Genomic DNA, 14,438 nt, shown 5'->3' with positions numbered 1-14,438 from the left:
CAGTACACTTGTTAGCATTGTAGAACATTTGTTTTTACAATTATTGTCATGGGTAGCAGAAATTGTTAACACAACACTTATTAGTATTGTGAATATTACAGTTAGTACACTTGTTAGCATTGTAGAAGTACCTTGATACAACTATACTATGTGTAGTAGGACTATCTTTTACAATACTTGTGAATAAGATCAAACCCATATTTCAGAATATATATTTTACTTTTGTCACTACTATTTGTGAAATGTAAAGAAACAACTAGATTAAACTGAAATGTAAATAAACAATTGGATTAAACTGAAAGATTCATTCAAATTAAACCAAACCCAGAGTTAAAGCATTCACATACCAATGTGATATACACAAAACATACAAAAAAGTGGCAGTGATATGTTTGTTACCAAAAGTTAAGTCTCCAAAAAGATCACAGAAGATTAAGAAGTCTATTGGTAGATTATTCTATCTTTGGGCCATGTGATAAAATTTGAAACATCATCATGAACAGTTATGACTTCTGAAGTAGCTTGGTAGACAAGAGCATCATCCACATAAGAAACCTTCACACATACAGTGTAGGCTCCAAGACCGATTGGTTTTCCATGTATCTGCTTACTTGGATCTGTTTCAGCAATTTCAGCCTCTGCAACCACCTCGTCCTCCTTGTACCAGCTTAACAACTTGCAAACTTGGAATCTCTTTGGCACTTGAACCTCATCTTGTTTCCTGACATGACTTGGAGTGGTATCAGTTGAGACTCTTTCATTACAGATAAAATTTCTGCTAGTGCTAGCCTCATGATTGTTGCGGGGACTTAACATGTGAGAGGGTAAGACTCCATTGCAGACACATTTTGATTTCGTTCCCTATATTAAGACCAATCAGCAGTATGAGGGGCATTATCGAGTTTGAGTTTATCAAGAAAAAGACCTAATAAAATACAAGTTAAATTCTCACCTCTAGCTGCACCACTCGATCACTCAATGCTTTATAGGATTCTTGACACTCTTTAATCATCATCTTATAGTGGGACTGCGCAACAACCATTTTACGTGTCGCTCCAAAACCAATTCCTTTAAGTCTCCCTTTAGTTTTCTTGTCCTCACCAAAGGCCTTTGCAAGAATATCATCTGTCACGGATGATCCACAATCAGCATGATACTTTTCTCGATATTATCCAAGTTTTTCCTGTGTAAGCGTGTAAAACATCAGATATTTTTGACTTTTTCAAGCACACACAAATAAAACAAAGTAACATGAGAAGATTTCTTACCAAAGCTTCTACAACACCAGGATGTGGTTTCTTTCCTTTGCGCTGTTTATGACCAACTTTCCAGATTATAGCTCTATCAATCTCTTTGGTTGTGTTTTGCTCTTTTTGCTGCCAAATAAATGTATCAATACATGAGTCATCAAGAATAGCATAAAAACATGGTATTATCTCAGAATATTTCTAAGATAAAACTTTGTAGAGAACTTCAAACAATTATATTTTTAACGATGCAATAGCTTTCACATGGTGAATATCAAGACTGTAGAACATACCAATTTCACCTCCAATGGGGCGTAAACTTCTCGACTTATGGTATGTGGGGTGGTGTGTTTTGAACGATTTTCTTGCATTTTTATTCTTCTGACCTGAATAGAAAAGTAAAAAAATCATTTGACAGACTTTAAAGTTTTTAATACAAATATATAGGCATTCTATATAATAGAAATTACTTACTCTGAATTCAATAGAGTCTACATGTTTCACAAACTCTTCCCACTCCCTAACTGTCATGGTCCTGGGCATTAACTTCTCCAGCCGTTTCTTTTGTTCTTCCCCTTGTAGCCGATACAAAGCGTCGAGTACCAAACCAGCCTTCCTTGACCTTGCTTCTCTAAGATAAGTTCCCATCTTGCTGAAATAATAGTCTTTGTAATACTCAGGCACAATGAATCGGTTCTAAAAATAAATTTAAATAATTGAATTAGAATACGCTATGAATTAAATAAATGTTGACTATGACTTAAATAATTATTGACGAATGAAAAGAGTTAAAGAGTTATCAATTGCGAACCGAGACTATCTTCCATATGTTTTCTTTGGCTTCATAAGGGACAAGTCTCCAATCCTTGTACGTTAATGGAAGTTTCCGAACAAGCACCCCTAGCACACTGGCAAGTTACACAGATGGATCACCAATCGGTTGTTCATTAGCGTTGAAGGAAATTGTTCTTTTCGGATCAGCAGAATCTAACTTCAGTGCATACATCTGGGTTGGACCACGTGGAACATATTTTCTTTTCTTCGCTTCTTTTCCTTCTTCACCTTCCTCATTATCATCATTACCATTATCATTTTCTTCTTCCAATTCAGGATCATCACCATTAACATTATCATTCTCTTCTTCCACATCAGGCTCCACATGATCAGAGTTATCCTCTTCCACAGCTTCCTCCTCCTCTTCCTCTTCTTCTTCATCTTGAAAATCTGCGAGAGTGTCGTGTGGATCCCTAAGTTGAACATTCAGACATGGGCCTGTGCTGATTGTGTCAAGTTTTCGCTTTACATTCTTTCGCCCCACTCCGGATTTTTCAGTATCTCCTTCAGAGCTTTTTGATTGGGACTTTGTAGTTGTGTTCTGTGAATGTTGAGCACTTTCAGATTGCACATTCTTCTTCCTAGTAGCCTGTCTCTTTGTAGTTTGTGATGACATTTCAGCACTTTCAGGTTGTAGACGACGCTTTGGAGTTGTTGCACATTTAGTTAGAGAAGAAACAACAACACTTGGTTCTAACTTCTTGTTCCTTTGTGATGATCGCCTACTTCCAGGTGAAAGAGATGGTTCTGCGGACTTGGTTTGAGTTGGGGGTTGCAGCTTTGAAGTGAGTGAAGCACTTTCAGTTGGGGACTGTTGAGTGTTCTGCTTGTTTTTCATCTGCAAAAAGTGTAGCTTAGTTAAAATGAGAAGGTAAGTAGTTTTTTGTGAAATTGAGATGAAAAGTCTTTACCTTTATCGCAAACTTCTTGTTCCTTGGTGATGATCGCCTACTTTCAGGTGGAAGGGATGGTTCTGCAGATGGAGAACCTTTATCAGTTTTGAACTGTTTTTTTTTCATCTGCAACAATAATGCATATAGGTTAGTTAAAATGATATGGTGAATAAATTTATTTACACTGAAATTGAGATGAGAAGCCCTTACTTTTATGGCCAACTCCCTGACCAGATTTTTCTTTATTGTTTCCTTGTTAGTCTTCATTATTGCAGTTATGCCTTGCAAAAATATAATCACAGTGGCTAAACTTCATGCTTTGGCACAAATATAATCAAATCATACACCTAAAGAGAATAAGGCTACACCTATCAAATCATAAATTCTTACGAATTCTAAATTATACTTCATGCATCGAACAAAGGGGGGATTTTTTGTTATAACACAGAACAGAGACCTAAAAAACTAGAACATGAGCTGCAGAGACAATCATCGAAATGAAAATCATCATAAAAAGACCTAAAATCGAAAATTCCCAAAATTAAATAGGACCCAATACCAATTTCATCATGGAAACAACAAATCCTAAATTGCATGTGAAGAAAAAAAAACTCAAAATTACTAAAATAGAAAACTGGAACAAAGAGATTTATTTTCTTAATATTTGAGAGTATGAGAGATTACACCTTCGTGAAATCCTTTTCTTGAAAATTTGTTAGGGTTTTCTTCAAAGTTGAAGAGATCTGAGATTAATAGATAGTTATGGTTTTCTGAAGAGTTTGAGTGATTGAGAGATTGTTAGGGTTTCCTGATGAGAGATTGTTAGGGTTTTCTGATGAAAGATTGTTAGGGTTTTCCGATAAGAGATTGTTAGGGTTAGAGCTTCACAGTTGCAGACATGGCGATAGGTGAGAGATTTTTTTCTTTTTTTTTTGGTGAGAGAGTTCTCTTATTTTTGTGAAGAGTGAAGAGACTAATGATTTTGGGCGCGTTGTGAAAATACTGGGGGGAATTAACATGGGATAGGACACGTTGCAGTGGTCAAACATTAAATATTCTCTGAAAAATTCTTGGGCAGACACGTGACCAAATTTGGGCGGGATTTTGGGCGGGAAAGTGGAATATTCTGATTGGTCTAAGCAAAAGCATACGGATTGGCAAAGAAACACAATTTTTGACAAACAAACACAAGATTCCCACCGTTAGATTTAGTAGCAGTTGCTTCGTTTACTAAAACAGATTGACAAAGAAACACAATTTCTGATTGATGTATACTTGCAGCCCTTGATTGATGATCTTTTTGAGTTGTGGGAGAAAGGGGTGCAGGTATATGATTCGTTTACTAAAACATATTTTAACTTGAAGGCGTTATTAATGTGGACAATAAACGATTTCCCTGCATATGGTAATTTATCTGGATGTACGTATAAAGGGAAGGCAGCCTGTCCTCTTTGCGGTGAAAATACACTTTCAAACTGGTTGGCATTTAGTCGTAAAACTGTCTACTTGAATCATAGGAGATTTCTTCTTCATAATCATCCTCTTCGGCAGAAAAAAGACTGGTTTAATGGAGAGATTGAGAGGAAGGAAAAGCCACCTGTTATGTCTGGTGCTGCGGCACTTGAATGTCAGAATAGTATTACAAATGATTTTGGGAAAGCGGAGAAGAACGAGGAGGAGATAAGGAAAAAAAAAGAGCAAAAGAAGAAGAATAAGGGCAAGAGTAGTGCGGCAGAAGTGCAAATATGGGTAATTCTAAATGTGGGAAGCGGAAAAGGGATGTTGTTGCTGATGCGGCTATTTCTGGTGCAAATGATGATGAAACTGAACTTCGGGTGTTTAACAAACGGTCAATATTCTTCGACTTGCCTTACTGGAAGGTTAGTTCCATAACTTCAAACTTACTTGTTAATATTTGGCTATGGGTTCTTCTTCTTTGCACCATGTTAGCCTCTAAACTTCACATTATCAACAAATGCAATCTAAATGGCACACTCGCTCTTTTGATATAGTGTTTGGGAAGTATAATGCATCTGAGTACTTTTCCCAATGTGATAAAGCATCGACAACATCAGTTTGATTGCACCATAATTGACACATAATAGTATATTTTCAGTATAATGAGCATTTTGTTTCTGTTTTTTTTAGCATGACATTATAATAGAATTAATTACTTACCTAAGATTCGACAGCATGACATTATAACTTTCACATAGATTAAATGTCTGATCTTTTATTTCTTTATAGAATTAATTACTAATGTTGGATTTTTCCATCTTCCTAGGATTTATTACTACGACACAATATTGATGTTATGCATACCGAAAAAAATGTTTGCGAGAGTATTATTGGTACCATATTGAATATAAAGTCCAAAACAAAAGACGGTCTAAAGTCCCGCAATGATCTGAAGAGTATGGGAATAAGACCAGAACTACATCCAGTAGAGATAAATGGAAAAACGATCCTTCCACCAGCACCATACTGTTTAAATGACAAGGAAAAGGCTATATTGTATAATAGGATGAGAAATTTAAATGTTCCATATGGTTTTAGTTCTGATCTTAGAAAGCATTTCTCAAAAGATGGTTGCTTAGGTGTTCTTAAGGCTCATGATTACCATGTTCTTATGAAACAAATATTACCCGTTGCTTTGCAAGGACTTTTACCTGTAGGGCCAAGGGAGGCAATTTTCAGGTTATGTTCTTATTTTCACGAAATATGCCAAAGGGCAGTTGATCTCCATAGATTAATAGAACTTGAAGTAGAAGTTGCTGAGACTTTGTGTATGTTTGAGAGGTACTTCCCTCCGTCACTTTTTGATGTCATGATGCACTTGACAATTCACCTAGCTCGAGAAGTGCGATTATGTGGACCTGTACAATATCGTTGGATGTATCCATTTGAAAGGTATGCCAATTTAATTTATATTACTTCTGTTTTTTGGTTTCGTGTAGAAAGTTATGCCCTTTGTATCTTAGAGATACTAATATTTAATTAACTAGTAACTGTTGCATACTCGACTTTCCTAGGTATATGAAGACATTCAAAGAATATGTAAAGAATTATGCACAACCTGAAGCTTGTATAGCCGAGTGTTATCTTGGAATGGAGTGTGTTAGGTATTTTGATATTCGTAAGGCCCAAGCAGCTGAAACAGGAGTAGAGCAAAGGCGTAACAAAAACACTCAAAATGGTTCCACACCGGCAGCACGTCCTCTTTCTAAAGGTGTCCAAGTGCGTATGGATAGTGAGAAGTTAAAGATAGCTTACAGATATGTGCTTTTTAACACACCCGAAATTGACCCATATATGATGTAAGTATGATGTTCACGTTTATTAAAAATGGTCTGTCAATTAATACTTCATTTTCTAATTTAAATTTTGTCTTAGAATGCTTATGGACGAGTTAAAATCTCCTCCTGGGAGGGCAATTACTAGTGAAGACCAACTCAATTCTATACAGTCTGACACATTTGCAGATTGGTTTCAACAAAAGGTATGTTTAGTCCACTCTTAGTCAGATTATGCATCTTAGTATAGTTTAAACACTTGGACATTTTGCTGCTGCGGAAAACTACTACAAAAAACACAAATGCGTGTGATTTTGTTTCATTCTATCACATAGAACAATCCATGTTCGGCACACCATCATATAAATCTAACTTCTTATGCTTAGATAACAAATTTAGTTATATTCTTATGTCCTGAGATTATACATTTGTAGGTTAAGATGCAAATTGAACAAGGCATGCCAATATCACACACGGTAGAATGGTTGTCATATGGGCCGTTGGAAAACTGCATATCATATAAAGGCTTGCTTATCAATAACATTAGGTTTATTACGAAGGATGTTAATAGAGTCACACAAAACAGTGGAGTTTCAATTGAATCAACAACCTTAGTTGCAGGATTGTCAGAAACTAGTGGGTTCTACGGTGTTTTAGAAGAAATTCTATTGTTAGACTACAATCATATGTTTCAAATTCCAATATTCAAATGTGATTGGGCTCACACCAATTTTGGTGTGAAGGTAGAAGATGGCTTTACATTAGTCAATTTAAAGAAGCATAAGAACCAATACTGTAACGATCCATTCATTTTAGCAAAGCAAGCGCGACAAGTTTTCTATTCTCGAGAGTCAAATACATCTAACTGGTATGTGATGGTGAAACCACCGCCCAGGGGTTTCTATGAATTAGAGGAATACAATGAAAAGCATGACACAAATTTCCAACCAGTGGATACTTCAACTCTTGGTTTCCAAATGGATGACGAGAACGAGAGTTACTTAAGAGAAGATGGGGAATATACCATAGTGGTTCCGACAAAGAAGAAGAACAAAAAGAAGAAGAAAAAGAAGTTCACAAGTTAGATCAGTAGTTTATTGTTTTTACGGTATTGTATTCTTACTTTAGCAATATTTGGTGTTATTTTCCTTCTCAGTAATCTACTTCAACTGCTATTCTCAAGTTTCTTGCTACAGCTGAGTGTGTAGTTCTGTATGAGTTTCCTGCTATTCTCAAGTTTCTTGCTACAGCTGAGTGTGTAGTTCTGTATTCGCTTGTGTATTTATCACTTATCAAACTCTATGTTCTATTGTTGGTAATTCAGGGCTGCTTTTGTTATCATCATTTGTGTGTGAATATCGTTTTGGAGATGGTAATGTTTTCAGAATATTTGTTTGTTTGATGGTATACTTTTGCCATAATTCCCCAGTTGCATGCTTTGCTTAAAGCGGGTGGTCTTATAGAATGTATGTGATTATTTACAGAGAAGAATGTATATGGTTACAGAGAATGCTTCGCGCTCTTTGCAGCTCAGTCGGCTTTGAGCATTATATTTTGTTTTACAACGATTATGAAGGGTTGTCATAATAGTACATTAAAGAACCACCAACTTTACAGAACTTGTGATAATGTAGGTATGGTTAGTGGTGTAGACTTCCATATAGGAGTCCCAGGGTCGAATCCCCCAAACCTAATTTTTTCCCACATTCTATTAAAAAAAAAAGAAAAAACCCAAACTTGTGAACTGTAAGGATGGTTGATGAGCTATACATCCATGCATTAGGTTCATGTTCGAATCTCCCCTCTAACGTATTTTTCATTATCATATTTTTGTGTTCTTCAACAACACTTGTGAGAATTGTGATAGGCTAAGTCGCTACACTTATGAAACAAAGTTGTTATACCTAAATGTCGTCACAACAGTTTTGCTAAAGGAGTTGTCGTTTGTTTTCTTAGCGCAACCCCTTGTTCCTAAGGGTTGGTAGTGATGATATACGACAACTCTTTCTTTGAAACCAGTTGTAAAACATACGACTTTCTACGATGTATAGCAAAGTGTTGTAAATCTCCAGTTGTAAATGTATATTTTTCCCGTAGTGAACTGTCACAACAGGTAGACCATATGAAGCCAAGTTTAGTACCTCATGCGACTTGAATCTTACTATACGGTTCATGTTAGGTCTGTCACCGCTAGCTCTTTCACGAGGGAAAGTCGTCGTAATCACCAAACCTTGATGGTTTACAAAAATGTCGTTGTTATTCAAGTAACCTATGAAATGTGCAAAATCGCTACTCTCCCATGGAAACTCGTTACCCACAAAAGGTCGAGAATCAGTAAGATCAGTAGCCCTGATTATGATAGTGAAATCTGCTGGAGTAAGAGGGGAAGTGTCTTTCTTGTTGAGCCTCCATATACAGATCTCACCAGCAAAATGTTCCATGAACAAGTCAGGATCGTTGATCCATAATGAAGACATCCTTGATTGCTGAGCGAAAGAATGAGAAAGAGAATAAATGACAATAAGAAAGTAATAGAAAGGAGAGGATAATAAGAAAGTTTGTTGATCTATATTCTTAACATCAACAACAACAAGTCTTTTATAACCCCTAAACCCTAGTGATCTTTGCTCATCATCTGTCAAGATATATATATATGATCAGTTTCATCCGTGAATTGGTTTCGGACTTTGCATGAAGGTTGGGTTATGTATATTTGTTAGGGAAATGGGTGTATCTCCCAATTCGAAAGGATTCTTGGTTAATACTTTTAACCTTATATAAATGACACCCTGATTATACTCCATACAAGATTTCAGAATTTATGGATTTGTGAAAGCATTTTTTTTGTAAGTGGATTTTATTCCAGAGAAAATTTTGAAAATGAACTCAAGTTCAGATTAATTTTCCAATTATTCTATTGCTTTTTTGTTTTTGTGGCGAAAACCAAACTTGAAGGTCCGAAACTGATCTTGAAAGGAACTTTAGCTGGTAAATATCATATGCCGACGAAGTCTAACTTCAGCTGTAGAGATGAGTTTAAGATTATACTATACCACTATGGTATTAGAATTAGAAGACGATCATGAAACTTAATTAGACCTTTAGTTTTCTGATCATCTTGACTTTGTAAACAACTATATAATCTTGTCTCCTGTTGCCTACAGCCTCATGTGCGACCTATTTATCTATACCGCTAATATTCGGTCGTTGTATTCATTTAATTATATTACGGTTGTATAGGTGGTTTCTGGTGGATCTCAAACGCCAAATGATTTCATTTTTAGGGTTTGCGACAGGCTACATTGGTATTTATGTATTATAGACTAGTTGACTTGCTACTTGATCAAGTTAAATACATATCTGATTAACGACGAATCAGTCGGTATAGCGTCATTTATTTCCAAAAATGTATATTACACTAGACGTGCCTATAACATGATCTCATCGGAAGCGACATTCTTAGAATTTCAGCCAAGTTGTATAGTTTTCAATTTGATCAAGACAAATTCAGAAAATGATTCCACAGCATATATACCCAAATAAGCATAGTTGCGGTAATAAGCTCGTTCAGGATTTTCTATTCAAGAATTTGGATAACATTTCTACGAAACAATCATCTTAGATATTTGTTATACTATACGTGCCTACATGATCTCATTAGACGTGACTTTGTTAGAAATCTAGCTAAGTTATACTTTAGTTTTCAATATGATTCCCGTAGGCGTCCATATACAAATATGTATAGTTTTATACGAGCTCATTCAGGTTATTTACAAGATTTCAACAAAACATTAGGGGTGCATCTTAAGACTATTTTAACCATGAGCACTTGAGCAGAAGCCAAGGGCGCTCTCCATCAATTGATACACCGGTTAAATTCACGATAAGTTCTGTCTTTCTCATTAGATATTCAAGATATTTATACATCAATATGACTTGGTCAGCACGACACAAGACTTGCAGAATACGAGAACTCTTCCTAATGTAACTCGTAACAAACTTAAAATAGAGTCTGTTTCTTAATACCCTCCCTCAAGATGGACATGGAGATCACAAATACCCATCTTGGACAAAAGAAACTGAAACTGAGTGTTCCCTAATGCCTTTGTGAAGATATCAGCCAATTGCTCCGTTGTAGGAGTATAGGAGGGTGATATAATCTTCCGTATGATGGCATCTCTGACAAGATGACAGTCCACTTCAATATGTTTTGTTCGCTCATGAAATACTAGATTCTGAGCAATGTATAGTGCCGATTGGTTATCAAAAAATAGATTCATCTCATGCATATGGTGAACTCCCAAGTAACCAAGTAACTGTTTCAACCACTTCAACTCACATGTTACTGCTGCCATAGAACTGTATTCTTCCTCTGCTGAGGAATGAGAGATTGTATGTTGCTTCTTAATCTTCCAAGACACAAGAGAAAAACCAAGAAGAACAAACCAACCAGTCAATGAACGTCAAGTCAATCGACAACTCGCCCAATCTGAATCACACCATCCTTTTAAACTAAGACCACTATCAAAGCGAAGCAAAATTCCTTGTCCTGGATTCTTCTTCAAATATCTAACAACAGGAAGTGCTGCTTCCCAATGTTCCACTCTTGGTTGTTGCATAAATGGTGATAAAATATGCACTGAGTAAGCAAGTTCTGGTCTGGTGACTGATAAATAAATCAAACGACCTACCAGTCTGCTATATTTTTCCATATCACCAAGTACAGTTCCTTTCACCAATGCTAGTTGATGATTCGTTTCCATTGGAAACTCTGCAGGTTTTGCACCCAATAATCCTGTTTCCATGATAATTTCCAATGCATATTTTCTTTGGCATATGTAGAAACCTTGTTTACTACGAGCCATTTCTAAACCTAAGAAACATTTCAACTTTCCCAGATCCTTCATCTTGAAACATTGTCCCAAGTAAGATTTAAACTTCTGAAGTTCAACTAGATCATTGCCTGCCACAATCAGATCATCTGCATAAACTAAGACATTCAGCTGCATTTTTCCTTTTGTCATAGTAAAAAGAAAATAATCTGAATATGACTGTTTGAAGCCATAATTCTTCAAAGTTGTTGATAACTTTGCAAACCAACATCTAGGCGTCTGTTTTAGGCCATATAATGATTTCTTAATTCTACAAACCATATTAGAATTTCCTTTGGAAAATCCCGGAGGTATCTTCATATACACTTCTTCCCCAGATCACCATGCAGAAATACATTATGGACATCCATTTGATGCGCTTCCCAACTCTTAACTGCTGCAACAACTAGAAAAGTACGAATTGTTGTCATCTTTTCCATCGATGCAAAGGTCTCATTATAATACAATCCTTCAACTTGATGATTCCCAAATATTACCAATCTTGCTTTGAGGCGTATCAAATTCCCATTTTCATCATGCTTCTCAGTGTAAATCCATTTACTTTCTAATGCCTTTTTACCTGGTGGAAATTCCTCCAATTCCCATGTTCCTCTAGAGATTTTATTTCTTCGGCCATGGTCTTTTGCCATCCTGGATGCTTCATAGCTTCTTTGAAGTTCTTAGGCGCATTTCCAGCTGTTATAGCTGCAAGAAAATTTCTATGTGCCATAGAAAAACGATCACAACTAACATAATATGTCAAAGGATAAGGTGTACCTGAGGCATATGATTGTGTAGGTTGAGTGGAAGGTGGACTATTTTCTCGTACAGTATGCGTCACAAAACCCTTGAGTCTGCTAGAAGGAATTTTCTGACGTTTTCCTTTACCCATCTCACTTCTGTTATTATCTTCCACAACTCCAGCTGACGTATCACTAGAGAGATCATCTTGTGTACTCTCCTTAGGATGTTCTTGAACACATCCTTCTAATTCTTCTGCTTCATATTCAATATCAAGCTGTGGCTTCATTACTTTGTTGTTGCTGTAGCTCAAACGGTTTATATCCAATAGCTTCACTAGGTAACTGTACTTCTTCTCTATCCTCATCATCACTCCAACATACTTCATTACTGGATGGATCAATATTATTTGACTGCCCAACATTTTCCATCATGTATGGAAACTGGTGTTCATAAAATTTCACATCTCTTGACACTATAAATTGTTTTGTGTCTAAGTCATAAACTTTTCATGCCTTTTTACCAAATGGATAACCAAGAAATACACACCTTCTTCCACGACTTGCAAACTTATCTCCTTTACTGTTTTGATTATGTACATAACACAAACACCCAAACACTTTCAACTGATCATATGGTGGCTGCTTTCCAAACAGAATTTCATGGAGTCTTGTTATCAAGTAAAGGTGTTGGTGTTCGATTTATCAAGTATGTCGCAGTTAATGCACACTGACCCCAGAATTGTATTGGTGAATTAGATTGAAATCTCAAAGCTCTTGCAACATTCATTAAATGCTGGTTTTTTCTCTCAACTCTCCCATTTTGTTGGGGCGTACCAACACAAGATGTCTAAAATATTGTCCCATTAGTCTTAAAATATCCACGCAAAGTATTAAATTTGGTTCCATTATCACTTCTACCATGTTTGATTTCCTTGCTAAACTGACGTTTAATCAGAGCAATGAAATTAAGAAATACCATTTCACTTCAGTTTTAGATTTGATCAGATAAATCCACACACCTCTTGAAAAATCATCAAATATTGTTAAAAAATAATGAGCTCCACAAGAGGAAGGTGTAAATCCAAATGAACCAACTCAAATATACAACTAGCTTTATTCTGACTATTGGGAAAACTACTTCTACGATGTTTTTCTCGTGGACAAATATCACAAGCATTATTATTCTTCTTAGATAACGAACTCACAGCAGGTATCTTTTTCAATACTTTTTCTAAAGGATGTCCCAATCTTTTATGCCACAGCTCATATGAATCCCCACTAACTTCAAACACTTTAACTGGAGGTATACCACGAAACAGATATAGTCCACCTTGTCTCTCACCCACTATAATCACCTTCCTCGTCAACCGGTCCTGTATAAGACATAAACTGTTAGTACATTGCACAACACAAGCTATCTCATCGATCATCTGTGTGACCGAGATAAAGTTGCAAGTTATCTAAGGTACATAAAGCTCATTATCAAGTTTCAAACCACCAGAAAGAATCACAGTTCCAATTTTATCAGAGTTCGCATACTTTCGATCTGGCAAACCTACTGAGCATGCCTTAATATCTTTTACTTATATCATGTCATCTATATTACATGTGACATGATTCGTAGCTCCTGTATATACAATCTAGGATGCTCGATGTTGTTTACCTTGTAGTTGAATTTTTGGTTTGTTTGAACTCAAAAACTCAAGTACTTGTTGAAGTTGAGCTGCTGTCACTCCGGTTAAGCCAACTCCATCTCTAGATGTCGTATTTGACTGCTGAGCTGCTGGTATATTCAAGTTATTTGCACGAACAAGATTGTTGCTGCCATATCCTATGCCACCTCTTCCAGTTGCAAAACCACCTCGACCTCTACCACCAGCTCTTCCACCTCTGCCATATCCTCTACCACTACGGGGTTTGTCTCCCCACCATTCAGGATAACCAATTATTTGATAATACCCATCATCAGAGTGTCCCTCTCGATTACAATGCCTGCAAAACTTTGGAGCATAATAAGTATTTGTGGTTGCTCTTTGTTCAGGTTGTACCTTAAAAGCCATAACGTTTTCCTGTACGTCCTTAGATAGAAGCATATCTCCCATTCTCAACCGTTCAAAGTTAACTATCGTCTGGTACGCAACATCTATTGATGGTAAAGGATCTCTTGCTAGTAATTGTTCACGTAGTGGCCCATACACACTATCTAAACCAATCAAAAATAATGAAGATAATCTTCTTCTCTCAAAGTAGTCACCTGACTTGCAATATCACAGGTGCAATGCCCACACTTGCATTGTGGTATTTTCATATATGTCACCAGGTCAACCCACAACTTGTTTAATATTCCAAAATAAACAGCTACACTTTCAGATTTACCTTTTTTACACTCACTCAAAGATAATTTTATTTGACAGATTCTTGTACCACTTACCACACAAAATCGTTTCCGCAAGTGTGTCCAAAGAAGAGCAGCATCATCATAATCTCCTAGTGTCCATCATATGGAAGAATCCAGGGTGTTTTTAATGTGGGAAACAATGGTTGATTGAACCGCAAT

At 36.3% G+C, this 14,438-nt stretch overlaps 1 protein-coding gene across 1 annotated transcript; it reads right to left on the bottom strand.

Moving 5' to 3' along the window:
- Positions 1 to 1,923: 1,923 nt before the first annotated feature.
- On the bottom strand, positions 1,924 to 3,241 carry LOC113296429 (bromodomain-containing protein DDB_G0278469-like). Its single transcript, XM_026544736.1, has 4 exons — positions 3,185 to 3,241; positions 2,993 to 3,100; positions 2,367 to 2,919; positions 1,924 to 1,943 (listed from the first exon to the last, which is right to left on the bottom strand). Exons 1-4 carry the CDS (start codon positions 3,239 to 3,241, stop codon positions 1,924 to 1,926), a joined length of 738 nt encoding a protein of 245 aa, XP_026400521.1.
- Between the last annotated feature and the right edge of the window lie 11,197 nt (positions 3,242 to 14,438).

The sequence above is a fragment of the Papaver somniferum genome, chromosome 7, assembly GCF_003573695.1.
Source record: "Papaver somniferum cultivar HN1 chromosome 7, ASM357369v1, whole genome shotgun sequence".
In the NCBI taxonomy this organism is placed as follows: domain Eukaryota; kingdom Viridiplantae; phylum Streptophyta; class Magnoliopsida; order Ranunculales; family Papaveraceae; genus Papaver; species Papaver somniferum.
This window is presented reverse-complemented; position numbering and strand designations above follow the sequence as displayed.